This window comes from Papio anubis, chromosome 15 (assembly GCF_008728515.1).
Source record: "Papio anubis isolate 15944 chromosome 15, Panubis1.0, whole genome shotgun sequence".
NCBI lineage: Eukaryota > Metazoa > Chordata > Mammalia > Primates > Cercopithecidae > Papio > Papio anubis.
Genome location: NC_044990.1, coordinates 51,410,989 through 51,431,444, shown reverse-complemented (window position 1 = coordinate 51,431,444; position 20,456 = coordinate 51,410,989). Strand labels below are relative to the sequence as shown.

The following is a 20,456-nucleotide window of genomic DNA, read 5'->3' as shown; positions in this document are numbered from 1 at the left end:
TGCCTCCTTCCTTTCTTTTAAAGTATACAGCTTCAATGAAAAATGGAGCATATTTTATGACAAAAGAAAATCCTATTGATTTTCTTTTTTCTCACTGACTGGAAATCTGATCCATACTGCATCTGTTACGACTGATGTAGCAACAGACTTTCCACCAAACTTTCACTTTACCAATGGAATAAAGACTTTCTGCCAGATTTTATTGGTTAATAGTAGTATAAAATATAAGAAAAAAACAGAACTTCAAAAAAGAGTCAACAATCTGTATCTGACCACCATTACTGGGCATTTGAAGTGCCTTGTAGTAGACTTCACAAATGATTCTTAATTTTTAAAAATGCAAAGTGCCTTGGTATTTGTGTATGACATTTAAACTCAGAATTTATGTAGTATAGAAAAATACTCACCAAAATATTTATAAGCCACACACTTAAAATGCATTGAACATTTAAAAAAGCTCCAAAATTTAAACCATAGCATATATATTTATTTTGTAAAATAGAAAGAAACAAATATAAAGTATATTATTTGTTCTTTACACATTTTGATTATACTAAATTTGTTAATTTAACACTAGTTCAAATAAACATTGTTATTTAAAAAATGCTGAGTACATGATTAAGATGAATTTTGTTTTCCATCAGAAAAAGAACTTCAGGAGTAAATAACGGTCTACAGGTGCTTCCCATCCACAACATTAGGTCTTCATCTTTTGTTTCTTAGACCACTCAGGTGCTTCTTTTTTAGTCTGTTTTAAAAAAAGAAAATCCAATACAATGCTTACAAGGAGGACAAGAGAGGCAATTCAGAGAACTAGATACATTGAGGTTTTTTATATGTAAACTCTACTAAAAAATTGCTTTTCTTAATTCAGAAAGGATATTTAAGGGCAAAGACTTTGTCTTTTGCTGTAAATAATCTCCCACCTGGTAGGTATGTGGTAGAAAAAACATACATCTGTGTTTTCTTGCTCAAAGCCTATACTTAAAATTTTCTGGGTATGTAATTATTTTACAAATTGATTTTATTTTCAAAGAGAATTATAAAAAATCAATGACATGACTTCTTTTTAGTTGTCTCATTTATAGATAATATTCATTCACTCAATAGATATTTATTAAATAATTACTATATCCAAATTATTGTGTTTTGGATCTTATGAATTTCTAAGTATTTACCAGATTATTTCTTGCGTTTATTGCTCAAGCATTTCAGCCTAAAAGGAGACAGGCTGTACAGAATAGAAAGAAAAAAGTAGGGGAGGTGAATTACAGAATAAAACATTCAGAACTTCACTGTATTTTGGCTGGGCACGGTAGCTCATGCTTATAATCCCAGGACTTTGGGAGGCTGAGGTGAGAGGACTGCTTAGGCCCAGGAGTTCGAGACTAGCCTGGGCAACATAGTGGGACCCCATCTCCATGAAAAGAAAAAACAAATTAGCCAGGCATGGTGGCATGCACCTGTAGTCTCAGTTAACACGGGAAGTGGAGGTGAGATCACTTGACGATGGGTACGGTGGCTCATGCCTGTAATACCAGCACTTTGGGAGGCCAAGGAAGGTGGATCACTTGAGGTCAGGAGTTTGAGATCAGCCTGGCCGACATGGTGAAACCCTATCTCTACTAAAAATACAAAAAATTAGCCAGACATGGTAATGCACACCTATAATCCCAGCTACTCAGGAGCCTGAGACAGGATAATTGAAGCTGGGAGGTGGAGGTTGCAGTGAGCTGAGATTGTGCCACTGCACTCCAGTCTAGGTGACAGAGCAAGACATTATGTCGGGGGGGGAAAAAAAAAAAAAAGGAGATCACTTGAGCCCAGGAGGTCAAGGCTGAAGTGAGCTGTGATCATGCCACTACACTCAAGCCTGGGCAATAGAGCAAGACTGTCTCAAAAAACAATTGAGAGGAAGGTACAGAGATACTCCACATACCCTCTGGCTCCACACATGCACAGCCTCCTCCATTATTAATATCCCTTAGCCCAATGGTACATTTGGTACAACTGATGAGCCTATACTGACATGTCATTATCACCCAAGGTCCACAGTTTGCATTTGGGTTCACTCTTGGTACTATGCATTTTATGGGTTTGGACAAATGTCTATAGACAGGCATCCACCATTATAGTATCATAATATATAGTATCACGTAATATTTTCACTGCCCTTGAAATCCTCATAGATTTTTGTATCTACATTCATGAGAGATACTGGTCTGTAGTTTTGTTTTCCTCTAATATCTTTGTTTGATTTTGCAATTAGGGCAATGCTGGCCTTGCAAAATGAGCTGGGAAGTATTCTCTCTGCTTCTATCCAATGAAAGAGATTGTAGGGAATAGGTGCAATTTTAGCTGGGCATGGTGGCATGTGCCTGTAGTCCCAGCTACTAAGGAGGAAAAAGTGGGAGGGGAGGGGAGGGAAGGGATTCAACAGTGAACCCATCTGGACCTAATGCTTTCTGTTTTGAAAAGTTATGGATTAAATTCCTCCAATTTTTGTTTCTCTGGGAAAGTCTATTTTTCTTTCACTTCTGAAAAGAATAATTTTTTAGGGTACAGAATTTTAGGTTGGTGGTTTTGTTCTTTCATAACTTTAAATGTTTCACTCCACTCTTTTCTTGCTTGCATTGTTTCTGAGAAGTCAGATGTAATCCTTATCTTTGCTTCTCTATAGGTAAGGTGTTATTTTCCTCCGGATTCTTTCAGGATTTTTTTTCTTCTTTTTGAGATAGGCTCTCGCTCTGTCACCCAGGCTGGTGTGGTGTGATCATGGCTAACTATAGCCTCAACCTCCTGGGCTCAAGTGATCGTCCCGCCTCACCCTCCTGAGTACCTGGGAATATGGGTGCATACCATTACTCTCAGCTAATATATATATATATAAAATGTATTTTTTTTTTTTTTTGAGACAGAGTTTCATTCTTGTTGCCCAGGCTGGAGTGCAATGGCGTGGTCTTGGCTTACTGCAACCTCTGCTTCCCGGGTCCCAGGACAAGCAGTTCTCCTGCCTCAGCCTCCGGATTAGCTGGGATTACAGGCATGCGCTACCACACCCAGCTAATTTTTGTATTTTTAGTAGAGACGGGGTTTCACCATGTTGGCCATGCTGGTCTCGAACTCCTGACCTTGTGATCCACCCGCCTCGGCCTCCCAAAGTGCTAGGATTATAGGCATGAGCCACCGCGCCCGGCAATTTTTATATTTTTTATAGAGATGGGGTTTCGCCATGTTGCCCAGGCTAGGATTTTGTCTTTATCTCAATGTTCTGTAGTTTGAAAATGATATGCAAATGATATGCCTAAGTGTAGTTTTTTTTTTTCTTTCTTTTTGCATTTATCTTTCTTGATGTTCTCAGAGTTCTCTGGGTCTGTGGTTTGGTGTCTGACATTACCTTGGGGGGAATTCTGTCATTATTGTTTCAAATATCTCTTCCTTTCTTTCTTCCTTCTCCTTCTAATAGTCTCATTAAATATATGCTATAGCTTTTGTAGTCATCCTTTAGTCCTTGGATATTCTCTTTTTTAGAGGTTTCTGTTAAAATACCCTTATTATTATTATTATTTTTTTTTTGGTGGACACAGGGTCCTGCTCTGTTGCCTAGCCTAGAGTGCAGTGGCATGATCATGGCTCACTGCAGCCTTGACCTTCTGGGCTCAAGCGATCCTCCCACTTCACCTCTTTGAGTAGCTAGGACCACAGGTGTGCACCACAGCACCTGGCTCTGTGTGTGTGTGTGTGTGTGTGTGTGTGTAGACAGGGTCTCTTATGTTGCGAAGGTTGGTCTGGAACTTGAACTCCTGGGTTCAAGTGATTCTCTCACCCTTCCAAAGTGCTGGGATTACAGGCATGAGCCACTGTGCCTGGCCTGAAATATTCTCAAGGTTAGAGATTCCTTCCTCAGCTATGTCCACTGTACTAACCAGATTATCAAAGGCATTTGTCATTTATTTGTGTTTTTGAGATGGAGTCTCACTCTGTTGTCCAGGCTGGAATGCAGTGGTGTGATCTCGACTCACTGAAACCTCAGCCTCCCACGTTCAAGCAATTTTCCTGCCTCAGGCTCCCGATTAGCTAGAATTACAGGTGCTCTCCATCACACCTGGCTAATTTTTGTATTTTTAGTAGAGATGGGGTTTCACTATGTTGGTCAGGCTAGTCTTGACCTCCTGATCTCAGATGATCTGCCCGCCTTGGCCTCCCAAAGTATTGGGATTACAGGTGTGAGCCACCATGCCCGGCCAGCATTTGTCATTTCTGTTATAGCGGTTTTGATCTCTAGTATTTCTCCTTTTGGGGTTCTTTCTTAGGATTTTCATCTTTCTGCTCACAGTGCCCATCTGTTCTTGCATGTTGTCTACTTTACCTATTGCAGCCCTTGGCATTCTAATCATAGTTGTTTTAGGTTCTCTGTCTGGTAATTTCAACATTTATGGCACAGTTGACTCTGGTTCTGATGCTTGCACTGTCTCTTCAAACTGTTTTTTTTGGCTTTTAGTCTACCTGGTTAAGTTTTTCCTGATAATTGGACATACTGTACTGGGTAAAACAAACTGCTATAAATGGGCCTTTGGTAATGTGGTGGTAAGGCGTGGGGGTAGGGAAGTCATCCTATGGTCCTATGATTAGGTCTCAGTCTTTCAGTGACAGTGTGCCTCTGGAATGTGAACTTCACACATGCTTCTCAGTTTTTTCCCTTCTTAGGTGGGCCATGGTGGCTTGGTGGGCTGGATTGGGTATTGTGTTTTTCTCAGGTCAGTTAGGCTTTGATAAAGCCCCAGCAGGGTAGCTTCTAGTTAAATAGTTTCTCCTGAGGGGAGACCTTGTTGAGAATTGAGAACTGAGTTCTCTAACTTAATCTTTCAAAATGTCCTCTTTTCCCTCCCACTGCTGGAAATGGAAGGGGATTTTCTCCCAATATTTACTGTAAGAACTAGGTCAAGCTTCTAAAGTTAAAACTCACAAGAGTGTGGGGATTACTTCTATAACTGGAGTTTTTAACTTTCAGACTTGTCCATACCTAACTTCCAGCAGTTACATTCAGGTTTTCCTACCCCAGCACTGGTTCCCATCATGGAAGTTTTTGCTCTGATACATCATCATTCTCTGTATTGGCCTACCTGTCCACTTTTGGGGGCAGCGGTTTGCCCTGTGACCTCACTTCTATTAGGTATTTAAGAAAAGTTGGCTGGGTGCGGTGACTCACGCCTGTAATCCCAGCACTCTGGGAGGCCAAGATGGGGGGATCACCTGAGGTCAGGAGTTTGAGAACAGCTTGGCCAACATGGTGAAACCCCTTCTCTACTAAAAATACAAAAATTAGCCGGGTGTGGTGGCAGGCACCTGTAATCCCAGCTACTTGGGAGGCTGAGGCAGGAGAACTGCTTGAACCCAGGAGGTGGAAGTTGCAGTGAGCCGAGATCATGCCACTGCACTCCAGCCTGGGCAACAAGAGTGAAAAACTCTTGTCTCAAATAAAAAAAAAAAAAAAGAAAAGAAAAGAAAAGAAAAGGTGATTTTCTGGCTCAGCTTTTTATTTGTTGTTAAGATAAGGAAAAGTCAGAGTAAAACTAGGGAACTGCATGATTCTTAAACGATCAGATAGATTTGGGTGACTGGGAAAGGTGAGCCAGCTAAAAGTCTAGGGCTCTCACTATTCTTGGTCATAGAAGGACATGTATGCCATTGTTCTTTATTTTGTTTATTTATTTATTTTGAGACGACGTCTCACTCTGTTGCCCAGGCTGGAGTACAGTTAATCTTGGCTCACTGCAACCTCCGCCTCCTGGGTTCAAGCAATTCTGCCTCAGCCTCCTGAGTAGCTGGGATTACAGGCATGTACCACCACACCCGGCTAATTTTTGTATTTTCAGTAGACACAGGGTTTCACCATGTTGGCCAGGCTGGTCTGGAACTCCTGATCTCAGGTGATTCGCCTGCCTCGGTCTTCCAAGTGCTGGGATTACAGGCGTAAGCCACTGCACCTGGCTGCCATTGTTCTTTAAATTGCAGGTCCCAACCCACGGGTAATGAACTCTAGTAGGTAAAAGACCAGAATTGAGAGGAAAAAAAAAAAAAAAAAAAAAAAAAAAACCAGCACAGAAAATATCTGAGTATTGGCCATAGTGGGGGTAAGTTCTGTTTTGAGAAACTGTGTGATTATCACTAGGTCATAATGTAAATGGTTTTCTTAACTGTGACTCCTGGACAAAAAAAGTGAAAGCAACTGCTATAGACTAAGCTACAGATCCTCAGGATTATACCAAAGGGTGCAGAATTGGTTTGTACATTTGCATTTCCTCAATCAGCTGATACTAAAATTTTTACTACTACTCTGTGTTTACAGGGAGAAGGTAAATAAAAACTTTGGCATTAAAAAAGAATCTTAATACTCAGAAAGGGCAGTATAAGAATTTCAATGGCAGATAGTTCTTCCTTACTCTCCTTTTATGTGTGTCTGTTACATTGGAGACCATTACTCCCACCCCTAATATGTTTTCTCCCTAGATGTGTTAATGAGACAGATTTGCCACAGTCAAGTGTACCTTGTGTCTTGGGGATCAACTGCCTTGCTACTTCATAGGGTAACTTTTCAGATGTTTTATCACAACCATTTTAATTTCAAAGTCTGTTCCCCTAGGACTAAGATATGTTCCTTATTCCCAGGTTATTTTGGGTGAACTTTACCATCACTGTCATGTTCTAACCACATTTCACTTAGAAGACCAGCCCCTTTAGGATCTGGCCCATACTTACATATCTAATCCTGTTTCTTGACACTCTCCAACATGAACTAAATTGTTTGTACTTGAGATTAGTTTAATAGCATTTATTTGACTAACTACTCTGTGCCAGTCCTTGTGTTAGGTTCTGGGAATATAAAAATGAATCAAATCCTGTTACAGAGGCTGCTGGGATCACGTCTCGGCCTTTTGGCTGAGATCAAGTGCAGAGGTTGCTGGCTGTCTAGCCTGTATCTATTTCCCCCTTCTTAATAACAGAACTCTGATTTTATCAGTAAAGCAACAGATTCATCCTGTATAAAACATTTATCAGCCTTCCTTGCTGCTAGGTGTGGCCACATGACTAAGTTTTGGCCAATGGGATATAAGTTGAAGACGTCTGGTAGGACTTACGGAAAAACTCCTTTGGAAAGAGAGACTATTTTCCTCCCGTTTTCTCATTTCCTGCTTAAAATGCAGACGTGATGGCTGTGGCCAGAGCAACCATACTGTGATTCTAAGAACAGATGCCACACTCTAAGGATGGTTGAAGAGAAAGGAAGAGGGAACCTAGGTTCCTGATGACTTCATAGGGCCACATACTTGTCCTGAAATAGTTATCTCCAGGCTTGTATGTGAGACACTGAACAATTTGCTAAAGCTGCTGAACTAGCAGTGGGACACAATTCCTAAAGATGCTGATTCTTATACTCTTGGTTTATACCATTTATTTCATCTCATGTTGTATCTTCAGCATGCAGGAGTGTCTCGCCAGCAGTAGGTGTTCAATGTCATGCCTCCTTTGATTTTTGTGGTTTGAGCACCATATAGTACAGTGGTTAAAGCACAGGTTCTAGCCATTTATTAATTTTGCAAAGTGGGCAAATCGAGGACTTCTTAGTTACCTCATATATTTTTTTCCATAGCATTTGTCATGTTTTCACATCCTACTCAATTTATTTATTTTTTTGTTTGTTGGTTTATAGTCTATCTCTATCCACAAATGTAAGGTCCACAGAGGCAGGAATTGTTTATATCTCTACTTTTTGGAATAGTACTTGGCACAAAGTAAGTGCTCAATAAACATTTTTCAATGAATGAATGAATGTTTGGTTCTGCTATGACAAAAGCCTTTTGGATCTATTTAAGTCTGGACATAAGGTTTCATGTGAGTCAATTCAAGCCTTTCTAGTATGCAAGACAAAAGAAAATTCTACTACAGTAATGCAATAATATGTTTCCAACTAATCAGGCAACATCACCCTTGACAAGCATCAGGGGTAGTACTTATGATTCTAAGCAACAGCCTGATTTCTGAGTGGAAATGGTAATTAACCAGTAAGGCATGGAAACAGCATATTTTGCTGTATGAACTCAAATTTACTTATATCATTCAAAGATATTTTCAATCCTTCGATTGGTGAACTTTTTCCTTCAGTTATATTATTGTCTGAAATTCAGGTTCTCTGTTAATTACATTAGCATAGAATATGTCACAGTGATTTCTCAACTACATTAGCATGTAAGTCTCACTACCAAAATTTGAACAGATTCCAAGTAGATAACACTGCTTCTGAAAAGTTTATTTCTGATTTTCATAAAATGTATAATCTTCATTTCCAGATATTTTAGTCAGTAATGTGCTAGCCATTAGTGATAGCCCTAAGTTCTAGACACTGGAAGTTTCTAAGCTTTTATCAACTCCTGAGATACATCATGGACCAGTAAACTATGGTCCATGGTCTGTTTTTGTACGGGCTGCATGCTAAGAATGGTTTTGACTTTTTTTTTTTTTTTGAGATGTGGTTTTGCTCTTGTCACCCAGGCTGGAGCACAATTGTGCAATCTTGGCTCACTGCAACCTCTGCCTCCTGGGTTCAAGCGATTCTCCTGCCTCAGCCTCCCGAGTAGCTGGGATTACAGGCATGCGCCACCACGCCTAGCTAATTTTGTGTTTTAGTGAGGCGGTGTTCTCCATGTTGGTCAGGCTGGTCTTTTTTTTTTTTTTTTTTTTTTTTTTGAGACAGGAGTCTTGCTGCCCAGGACTGGAGTGCAGTGTCGGGATCTCAGCTCACTGCAAGCTCGCCTCCAGTTCACGCCATTCCTGCCTCCAGCCTCCCGAGTAGCTGGGACTACAGCCATCATGTCGCCCGGCTAGTTTTTTGTATTTTTTTAGTAGAGACGGGGTTTCACCGTGTTAGCCAGGATGGTCTCGATCTCCTGACCTCGTGATCCGCCTGTCTCGGCCTCCCAAAGTGCTGGGATTACAGGCTTGAGCCACCACGCCTGGCCTGTCAGGCTGGTCTTGAACTCCTGACCTCAGGTGATCTGCCCGCCTTGGCCTCCCAAAGTGCTGGGGATACAGGTGTGAGCCACTGCGCCTGGCCTAGTTTTGACATTTTTTTAAAAAGGTAAACAAAAAAAACAAGCAAACAAAGAATATACAATAGAGTTTGCTGGCTCGTGGTAACTGATTGTTAAAATGGGCACAGCAAAATAATTCAGATGTACAGTTAATTGATTTTTGGAGAAGTGCTTGAACCCAGGCGGTGAAGGTTGCAGTGAGCCAAGATTGTGCCACTGCACTCTAGCCTGGGTGACAGAGTGAGACTCCATCTCAAAAAAAAAAAAAAAAAAAAAAAAATTAACTGCTTTTTATTTTGATAATTCCATTCTTTTAGCTGTTTGATCAGTAGTGGTTCTTTTTTTTCTATTTTATTAAAGATACTTCCCTTTATATCCATAAGATGGTGCTTTATATGACAAAATTTGACATTCTGCTTCAGGTATTAATGGGATTAACCATTTAACTGAGTAGGGTCCTTATTTTAAATATAAGGCTTATAGGCTTCATTATATGAAGTGCTTTATAGATATGTATATAAATATATATGCATATATATTTTACATACACATAAAATATATATACACACACATATATATGCATACACATTAATAAAAACCTTAAATTGTTAGTAGAGTATTAACAGGCCCTAAAGTATACTATATTCCAGATTTAGGAAAGAGAGCACAAAACCATTGTAGAAACAAATGACAAGACTAACTGGAAACTTACCAGAAGTAATTTACTATGTTACAAGGTGATTTTGGAAACAAATAACTGATAAGATAGATACTGCTGTGTCATCCAGAATTAGCCAGTTAAAACGTTAATATATAACATGGGCATGATAACCCATGGAGAAAGTTAGTTAAAATTAGAAACAATGATGACTGACAAATGCAGACATAATAAGCCTGGTGGATAACTCCTGTAATCTAAAAAAAGAGCTAGGAATTAACAATCTATTAGTGTTTAACCAGTACTACTTCTCTAAGGAAAAAAAGTCTGTCTGGTAGATATAATTTGTTTTCCAAAAAAGTTCTAAACTGGAAATCAAATAAATAAATATTGAGAAGTCCTCACAGGCAGGGCCCAACTTAAGTGAGTTTAAGACAGTTGATGTGGCTTTACCACTAACACGATGTGAAGCTGTCTGAGATCAGTCAGCTTCATTCCACGTTCACCAAAATATTCCTGACTTTTAGTTTAGCTTACCAGCTAAATTAAATAACATCAGGAAGAGGTTACAATTAGTGTTTCTGACACTAGAAATTAAAAAATGAATATTTAAAAATGTACATGTAAACAGCTAGATATTTTGAGGTCTGGTCATACTTTGGTGAGATGAGTCTACATTAAACATAAAAGAGTGAGACCAGGCCAGGCCCAATGGCTCATTCCTGTAATCCCAGCACGTTGGGAGGCCTAGGTGGGCAGATCACTTGAGGTCAGGAGTTTGAGACCAGCATGGCCAATATGGTGAAACCCCGCCTTCATTAAATATACAAAAATTAGCTGGGCATGGTGGCGTGTCCCTGTAATCCCAGCTACTCAGGAGGCCGAGGTGGGAGAATAGCTTGAACCCAGGAGGTGGAGGTTGTAGTGAGCTGAGTTTGTACCACTGCACTCCAGCCTGGGTGACAGAGCAAGACTCCATCTCAAAAAAAAAAAAGAAAAGAAAAAGAAAAAGAAAAGAAAAAAACAGTGAGACCAGAGCTTCCAAACACAACTATGACACAGAAGTGTTACAGGTATGTGGCGCTTCTGATCTTCTCAGCCCTCAGTGTCTGGGGTGGCTGGAGTCCCTTCAGTCTACCAGCAAAGTTCAGCTATCCTGTTGTGTCATATAAATATTCTATTCTAATGTTCCACATGTGTTATAAGAAATGTTGGGAGGCACAGTGTTAGGATATGACTCTGTGATGACGCTACCCTAGTGTGGCATCCTTGTCACTTGTCTAAATACAACCAATTATACTCATTATATTACTACCTTATAAATAACTGCTACATTCCATTTTTGATAAAATTATAAACTTTCCCTCATGAACAAATGAGAAAAACTATTTTTATAACCTATCTACTTACAACTTTTAAATTAAAATTAAAAATTTCAGTTTATTTTTTATTTTATATTATATTTCATCATTTTATATATTTTATTTTGAGACAGGGTCTTGCTCTGTCACCCAGGCTTGAGGGCAGTGGCGTGAACATGGCTCACTGGGCTCATGTGATCATCCTGCCTCAGACTCCCAAGTAGCTTAGCACCACAGGCACATACCACCATGCCTGGCTAATTTAAAAAACATTTTTTTTTTTTTTTTTGTAGAGGCAGGGTCTCACAAAAGTTTTTGCCCAGGTTTTAAAACGTTTTTAAAAAGAAGATTCTGGTAAAATACATACAACATAACATTTATTACTTTAACTATTTTTATTTATTTTTATTTTTCTTTGAGATGGAGTTTCACTCTTGTTGCCCAGGTTGGAGTGCAGTAGTGCGGTATCGGCTCATTGCAACCTCCCCCTCCTGGGTTCAAGCGATTCTCCTGCCTCAGCCTCCCCAGTAGCTGGGATTACAGGCATGTGCTACCATGCCTGGTTAATTTTTGTACTTTTAGTAGAGATGGGGTTTCTCCATGTTGGTCAGGCTGGTCTCGAACTCCTGATCTCAGGTGATCCACCCACCTCGGCCTCCCAAAGTGCTGGGATTACAGGTGTGAGCCACCATGCCCAGCCAACGATTTTTAAATGTACAGATCAGTGGTATTACATACATTCACATTATGATGCAACGATCACTACTATCCATCCATAGAACTCTTTTCATCTTGCTTGACTGAAACTCTCTACTTGTTAAACAATAAATTCCCATACCCCCTAGCTCCTGGCAACCACCATTCTACTTTCTGTCTCTATTAATGTGACTAGGTATAACCTATCTACTTTTATTTCCCTTTGTACTAAGGGAAAGGATGAATAGATAGTGAATTGGCTAAAGTCAGACGTAAGAATATAGTCAGAAAGGAATAAAGTCTAGATATAGAAAAGACATATTAGACATCCTATTCTTCAACAACTAAAAAGGAGCACAAGTTAGAAAATATTTTGTGAATACCATATTTTCTTTTCTTTTTCTTTTTCTTTTTTTTTGAGACAGAATCTCATTCTGTCACCCAGGCTGGAGTGCAGTGGCACAATCTCAGCTCACTGCAACCTCCGCCTCCTGGGTTCAAGCGATTCACCTGTCTCAGCCTCCTGAGTAGCTGGGATTACGCGTGCCTGCCACCACACCTGGCTAATTTTTGTATTTTTAGTAGAGATGGGGTTTCACCATGTTGGCCAGGATGGTCTTGAACTCCTGACCTCAGGTGAGCCGCCCACCTCCGCCTCCCAAAGTGTTGGGATTACAGGCGTAAGCTACCATGCCTGGCCAATACAATATTTTCTTTGTTCTTGGAATTTCTAAATAACGCTGATCTTCACTTGTCAAAATCCATGCATTCTTTAAAGCCAAGCTCAAATACTTCCTTTCTGACAGGGCAACCTAGAGTCCTCCAAAACCACAGTGTCTATTCTTTCTTTGAATTTTCATAGCAATCTGTATTTCCTTTAAAGTAGGATACCCAGGTCAGGTGCAGTGGCTCTTGGCTATAATCCCAGCACTTTGAGATTATAGCTATGATGGGAGGATTGCTTGAGCCCAGGAGTTCAAGACCAGCCTGAGCAATGCAGTGAGATCCTGTTTCTACAAAAAATAAAAAAATTTAGCTCGGTGTGGTGGTGTGCACATGTGGTCTCAGCTATTTGGGAGGCTGAGTTGGGAGGATCACTTGAGCCTGGGAGGTTGAGGCTGCAGTTAGCCGTGTTCATGCCACTGCACTCCAGCCTGGGTGACACAGCAAGACCCTGTCCCAAAAACAAAACAAAAAAAGTAGGCTAACTGATTTTGCCTTATGTTATTGTTTAATAAGTTTGATCCTGTATGCTGATGCTATCTTAATCATCATCACAGGCTCTTGCATATAGTCAAGTCAGTAAACACTTCTTGAATTGACTACACTAATTTTCCTTCCAGACAGAGTGTGGTGGCTCCCATCTGTAATCCAGCAGTTTGGGAGGCTGAGGTGGGTGGATCATCTGAGGTCAGGAGTTTGGAGACCAGCCTGGCCAACATGGTAAAACCCCATCTCTACAAAAAAAAAAAAAAAAAAAAAATTAGCGGGCATGGTGGCATGTTCCTGTAATCCCAACTACTCAGGAGGCCGAGGCAGGAGAACTACTTGAACCCAGGAGGCAGAGGTTGCAGTGAGCCAAGACTGTGCCACTGCCCTCTAGCTTGGGCGACAGCGTGAGAGTCCGTCTCAAAAAAAAAAAAAATTTCTTTCCAGATGACATGTAGCTTTCCAAACCACTTCTGTGGAATCATGTTGTTCATATAACCACTTATATATCAATTATATAAACTTAATCTGTCTATCCAACATATGCTAGCCAACGAGATAAATACAAATCAAGGCCTGAACTACATCATAAACTCACCAGAAATCAGACACTTCACACACTATACACTGGAGCTGCAGAGTCGTCCTGTTTGCTACCCTACTTAGAGTCTAAGGCTTTTTTTGTTTGTTTGTTTGAGACAGAGTCTTGCTCTGTCATCCAAGCTGGAGTGTGGAGGCATGATCTCGGCTCACTGCAACCTCCACCTCCCAGGTCCAAACGATTCTCCTGTCTCAGCCTCCCAGGTAGCTGGGACTACAGGCATGCACCACCACACCTGGATAATTTTGGTTTTTTTTTTTTTTTTTTTTTTTTTTTTGTGGTCTTGATCTCCTGAACTTGTGATCCGCCCGCCTCGATAATTTTGGTATTTTTAGTAGAGACGGGGTTTCAGTATGTTGGCCAGGCTGGTCTCGAACTCCTGACGTCAGGTGATCTGTCTGCCTAGCCTCTCAAAGTGCTGGGATTACAGGTGTGAGCCAATGCTCTCAAGCTCTTTTTTTGTTTTAACGCTTACAATCTACTTGGTGAAAAGACTAAAAGCAGAGTTGCTAGTATCTGTATTTTAAATAAGGTTTTGAGAAAATAATGACCATGATGTGAATCCTGAATATAAATCCTATTTTCCGAATAGGATGGCAGCAGAAAAGCAGCAAAAGAGTCCCATACTGCTCAGGAAGGAAGGAGGAAAGTTGTTCTAAATCAGATTAGAATAGCTCTAGGTTTTTCTAAGAAAGAGATAAGTGAGGCTGGGAAAAAAGGGATAGCACAGCAAAAAGCTACCTTAAGAGAGAAAGTAGGTGATGAGTGGGAATGAACTGGGTGTTTCTGAATAAAGAAGACTGAAGCTGTCTGTGGCAGAAGTAGCACTAACTAGAGTCATTCGAGACGAAGCTTTCATTCTCCCTGTAGTTCACTTTAACATTAAAGTTCCACACCCAGTTTAGAGTTTTAACAGCTAAGAACATAACTAAACTGGGGAGACAAATAACTGCTTTTTATTCTCCTCGGCAAATATTTATTGAGTATCTCCTTTGTTCAGCTGCTATGCAAAACAAAAGGAATACAGTTTCTGTCCTTAAGGTACTTACATTCTGTGGTTCAATTAGTTTTTGTTGGTACACTAAGTGCCTGAACAACAATTCTGCCACATGTGTCATTTCAAAGGCCAGAGTTCTTCTAAAAAAGGAACTTTTGAGGTTGCTTTCATATATAAATATCACATGTACACTGTAAAACATTTGTATACATACAAAAAAGCACATTAAAAAAATGTCTTGTCAGGTGTGGTGGCTCACACCTGTAATCCCAACACTTTGGGAGGCCGATGTCGGCAGATCATGAGGTCAGGAGTTCAAGACCAGCCTGACCAACATGGTGAAATCTCGCCTCTACTAAAAACACAAAAATCAGCCTGGCGTGGTGGCACACGCCTGTAACCTGCAGGAGGCTGAGGCAGGAGAATCGCTTGAACCTGGGAGGTGGAGGTTGCAGTAAGCTGAGATTGCGCCACTGCACTTCAGCCTGGGCAACAGAGTGACAGACTCCATCTCAAAAACAAACAAACAAAATCTTCAGAGGAAGACCTAAGTGTCAAAAAAAAAAAAAAAAAAAAAAAAGTCATGCTCTTATTTCTCCTCCTCTACATAATAGCACTGTTCCCACTCCATTGCCCAGTTAATGGTAGTTTTGTGTGGCTCGCCTCATACTGCCAATGCATATGGAAACGCTCATCCATCCACCCATCCATCACTGAATTTAATATCAGGGGGAAATACCTACAGTAAATACTTTCAGCCAAAGGATCTGGATTTAGAAATGTTTTCATTTTAGGTATAAAACCATGAGATTATAAAATGATTAGCTCTTACTTCAAATATTGGCATGGTAAATTCCTTATCAATAAGTTTAGAGAAAATATAAAAAAGTATTCTTAAGGAAAATTGAAAATATTCAAAAGAATAACTACAAATGATGCCTGAAGAGAATCATAGCATGCTAGAATAAAAGGAGTCCAGAACTCTTTTCATTATAACCTCTCACTTAATTTTATAGATAAGAACACACTTGGAACATGTAATGATTTGCCCCAGGTTACCTAGTCGGTTCACATTACTAAGTCTGCATTAGCTTATAGTCTTGATTTGACTTGTTTATAGTATTACCTCTTAGTTTTCATTAGGACATAGCTGAGCTTGTACCTCTTTTGAAAAAAAATTTCCCTTATTATTTAAAAAGAATTTTATTGTAGAATAAAATAAAAAATCCAGATAAGCAAAAATAAGGAAGGAAGAACTACCCAACTAATATTGAATCTTCTTAATTTTATCACCACTCTATAACCTTATCTGGAGGTACTGGGGAAATCTTATTGTTACTCATGTACTGATTATAGCTGGTATTCCAGGAAATCACAATCAGGTTACCAAGCTAAAGCCAGAAATGTAGAAGGTCAGGGTCAGAAGGAATAGTGCCACTGCCTGGAGCAGAGCAGGATCAGAAAGGCAGATCAGAGAGTGCTGACAGGCTTTAAGTATTCAGCTGTATCTTGTGGTTTTCATCTGACCCTATTTCCTATTAATATGTATGTATTCAATCTGCTTTCTTCCTATAGATTATAATAGATACAGCATAGTGTCTGCCATAATCTCTGCCAACTTTCTGAGCAAAACTTGCCTAGCCATAGCCCTTAATGAACAGTCCTCAGCAGCTGTATTTGGAACTGTGTGACTCCTGCTCACCATTAAGGGCAGCCATTCTGTAGGCTGGGTAATAACCTTAGGAAGTCTTGCCAAAAAGGGGTATCACCCAACAAGAATGAGCTATGGCAATTAGATTTTTAGCCTTGGAAAATACAGGGAGAACTACATTATAAGAGAGTAGATGCAGAAAGGATGTACAGAAACCTATTTCAAGACAAAGGGCTGTGAGCAAGTTAATGAGGAAGTGGAAAATATGAGTAAGCAGAAACTAGGGGAGAAACAAAGAGAAGCTGATGTACTCCAGAGGAAAAGATGCATGGACTCAGCCGCCTTGTGTCCAGGCTAGTTAACTGAACCATCCTGTTTTCTCCCACCTGTCAGCTTAGTCTTCATCACTGCCACACGTATCCTTAAATAATTGTCCCTATTTTATTTTATTTTTTGAGGTGGAGTTTTACTCTGTCGCCCAGGCCGGGAGTGCAGTGGTGCCACCGCACCTACGATTCTCCTGCCTCAGTCTTCCAAGTAGCTGGGACTACAGGTATGTGCTACTACACCCAGGTACTTTTTGTATTTTTAGTAGAGACAGGGTTTCACTATGTTGGCCAGCCTGGTCTTGAACTCCTGACCTCAGGTGATCCTCCCACTTCGACTTCCCAAAGTGCTGGGATTAGAGGTGTGAGCCACCACGCCTGCCCAATTGTCCCTTATTTGATCTAAACTGTAACTTTCATTTTTTAAAAAGGGGAGGTTGAATTATATAATCACTAAAAAACTCTTTCATCCTATTAATCTTGAGTAGCATTATCTGCATGTATAATAAAATGACTGAGATCAGAAGTTCTCATATTTGACTGATTATTATACTCATCTCGGGAGTTAAAAAAAATGAAGATTCTGGGGACTCACTGAATCAAAATATCACAGAGAAAATCTTTCTGGTTTTGAGTCTCCATGTTTAGCAGATATAAATCATGTTTCTCCTGAGAAATGAAAGCATGATTGAGAAATCATTTGAAGTAAAACGGAATATTTAATAATGTTACTCCTATTTTAATTCTCTTGCCTTTTAATCTTGATTCTTATTATTTGTTAAAATATATAGTTTTCAATATTTCCTAATTTATTTTCTCTATTTTTAAAAATTGGCACATAACTGTATATATTTATGGTATTTTACCTGCTTTCAATCCAGATTTTTCTTATTTCTTTTTCTTTAATTTCTGTGCACATACATTTTTAGCTAACAGTGCATTTCAGTTAATTGATTTCATACTTTATGAGGAATTAGAGCAAAATATACTATCATCTATAAGATAGGTAATATACACATTCAGAAAATGGATTAATGCAAATCCTTCAAGGCCTTTTCATAAAACATATTTGTGGAATCTATTCACTTCATAAATGTGAAAGGAAAAAATTAAGTACAATACATTTAGTAAGAATCGGGAATATTAAAATTATGAGTTTTAAAAACTGTACTTACAAAGAGTGTTGGTTTAGGTGTAAATATATTGTCTTCATGCTCTTTAGGCACATTCAAAGTCTTTGATTTCTGATTTTCTGTCACATTTTTTGATACTGTTTTAGTGAGAAGTAAGCTGTTCTCAGAATGTTTACTATGCATCGTAACGAGAATCTGTTTCATTGCTGCCAATTCCTGTTGATATATGAAAACAGAAGAAAGTAGCAAGTGTGATTTTTAGCAAGCAGACTAATAATAATATTAAAATACTTTTAAGTAGAAGAAATAGGCCGGGCGCGGTGGCTCAAGCCTGTAATCCCAGCACTTTGGGAGGCCGAGACGGGCGGATCACAAGGTCAGGAGATCGAGACCATCCTGCCTAACACGGCGAAACCCCGTCTCTACTAAAAAAACACAAAAAATTAGCCGGGCGAGGTGGCGGCGCCTGTGGTCCCAGCTACTCGGGAGGCTGAGGCAGGAGAATAGCGGGAACCCGGGAGGCGGAGCTTGCAGTGAGCTGAGATCTGGCCACTGCACTCCAGCCTGGGCGACAGAGCGAGACTCCGTCTCAAAAAAAAAAAAAAAAAAAAAAAAAAAAAAAAAAAAAAAAAAAAAAAAGTAGAAGAAATAATTATACTACACACATAAATTGTGAAAATAAAATAGTAATTACGATCATGCACATGAATCTCATAATAATTAATACTCATTTAATATGATAACTGACAATTACAACATTCTATAGTCTAGTGGTTTCCATGTTTTTCTGCACACTGGAATCACCTGTGGAGCTTCAAATATTGCCAGTGATGACTGTGTCCCAACCCCAGAGATTGCGAGATAACTGCTGTGGAGTGTGGCCTGGGCTTTGGAATTTTTTTTTTTTTTTAAGATAGGATCTCACTGTCACCTAGGCTGGACTGCAGTGGCATGGTCTCAGCTCACTGCAGCCTCTACCTCCCGGGATCAAGCCATCCTCCTGCCTCAGTGCCTGAGTAGCTGGGACTACAGGCGCACGCCAACACGCCCGGCTAATTTTTTTGTATTTTGGAATTTTTGAAGATCTCATGTGATTCTAATAGACAAATTTGGGAACCACTGCCATAGTTACCTTCCACTGTAGATGTTCTATATATATTTACTGAGTAGATCATTTAAGCATTTAACTTGTTCTCTTCTTTCTTTTAAACTGTCCCATTTCCTTTGAAGTCTTATATAAAGATGGTAGAGAAAAAGAATCCAATCTTGGCTACTAGTCAGCAGTTGAACACTAAGTTTAATACAGATTCAGGATTTCTTTAGTTGTATTATCCCTTATCCTTTTACAAATGATAAGTGGGGTTGGTTGCAGCTGCCCTTTGAACTAAGCATTAATTGTGATGAACTTTCTGAAGAGATCAAAATTTTCACCCGTTCTTTCTCCCAAGTGTATCTGTCTTTCATATCCATAGACAAATCTTTAGTACATAACACTAGTTAGTGGGTATTTATGATTAATTACTAAATTGATACATCATATACAAGTAAATGGAGAGATGGCAGGCTAAACTCTCCTTTACCTTTATTTATCAGAACAGAACAGTGGTAGGCTATGTAACAGGTAATTTTTTCCTCTTATTTTATTGTATCTTCATGTCAAAACACAAAAGTTATGGTGATAGAACCATGTTCTGCTCTCTTCTACTAATCTGTTTATAGACACCAGCTCTGTGTTGGAGCAAGTTCCTACAGGCTTTTCTCCTCTGGCTGTCATTAGTTCTATTTAGAACCATCTAACTTGAGTGAGTATCTTAAAGCAGTGTTGCTGAGTTTAAGCCATATAACCTTAATAGATTTTAGGGCCACGACAGGTGTCAGAAGAAACGGTGCCAGAATCCTTTCTCCCTTCTGTAGTAGTGGGCCTGGCTTGGCCAATGTACATGAGAATGCCTATACCTGCAGACATTGCCAATCTGATATATGATTATTTGGGCCATTTGGGGGCTCTTTTTGCTTTCTAGATTATGTTGTTTCATTTATATGCTCCCCTACGGTGAAGTATATAATTATTGATTTGATGTCAGATGGGTATGGTGTTATGGTAGATTTCAGCTCCTATTCTACTTACCAAGATAAGTAGAAGGGAAAGCCTATGAAAAGAAAAACTTTCTATCTGAAAGAACATCTCTTTATTAGCCATAACTTTTGTATCTTTGGCATGAAGATAAAATAACAGCAAAAATCCCCTCCAAAACAATCTAGCAGTATTCTACAGATAAATAAGGTAAAGGGGAGTTTAGTCTCTCATACTTGTTGGGGGAGGCAGGGAGGAAGGGCCAGGTGAGGAGGGAGAAAAGGAAGGAATCCAGAGTGTGGTAAGCAGAGGGTTTTGGCCCCCAAGTGTCCTAGAGGAGGCCATAATTCTGTTTCTCTTTGGCTTCCCTCTGTTGTTGGTATAGAAGCAGTTACAGTAAACAAACCATCCCTGATGTTGGTTAGGAGATTAGAAGGGAAATTCACATCTTTGCTTTACCTAAGATCACCCCAGTTTGGGGTGTTGTCACAGTACCACTTTTGTTAAAGTGACTATACAAAAAATATTAGCAGTTTCTGAAATCTAGGCAAAGAACACTTTAAAAGCAGCAAAATTCTGTAAAATTCTCATTAGGGTAACACAGCTACAGTGGGTACCAAAATAACATTTAGAACACATTTTCAATTTTATTACGTTTGGC

At 39.6% G+C, this 20,456-nt stretch overlaps 1 protein-coding gene across 2 annotated transcripts in view; it reads right to left on the bottom strand.

Annotated features, from left to right (window-relative positions):
* Window positions 1-465: 465 nt before the first annotated feature.
* PIBF1 (progesterone immunomodulatory binding factor 1) overlaps window positions 466-20,456 on the bottom strand; it is a 237,121-nt gene continuing 217,130 nt past the window's right edge. Inside the window, exons 17-18 of one of the 2 annotated variants that reach the window (XM_003913944.5) lie at window positions 17,764-17,937; window positions 466-748 (exon numbers count right to left, since the gene is read on the bottom strand). In XM_003913944.5, coding sequence (XP_003913993.2) covers window positions 698-748; window positions 17,764-17,937 — 225 coding nt within the window. In that variant the 3' untranslated portion in view covers window positions 466-697. Of the gene's footprint in view, window positions 749-17,763; window positions 17,938-20,456 lie in introns of those variants that run through there. The other variant, XR_001896934.3, reaches the window with a different exon arrangement.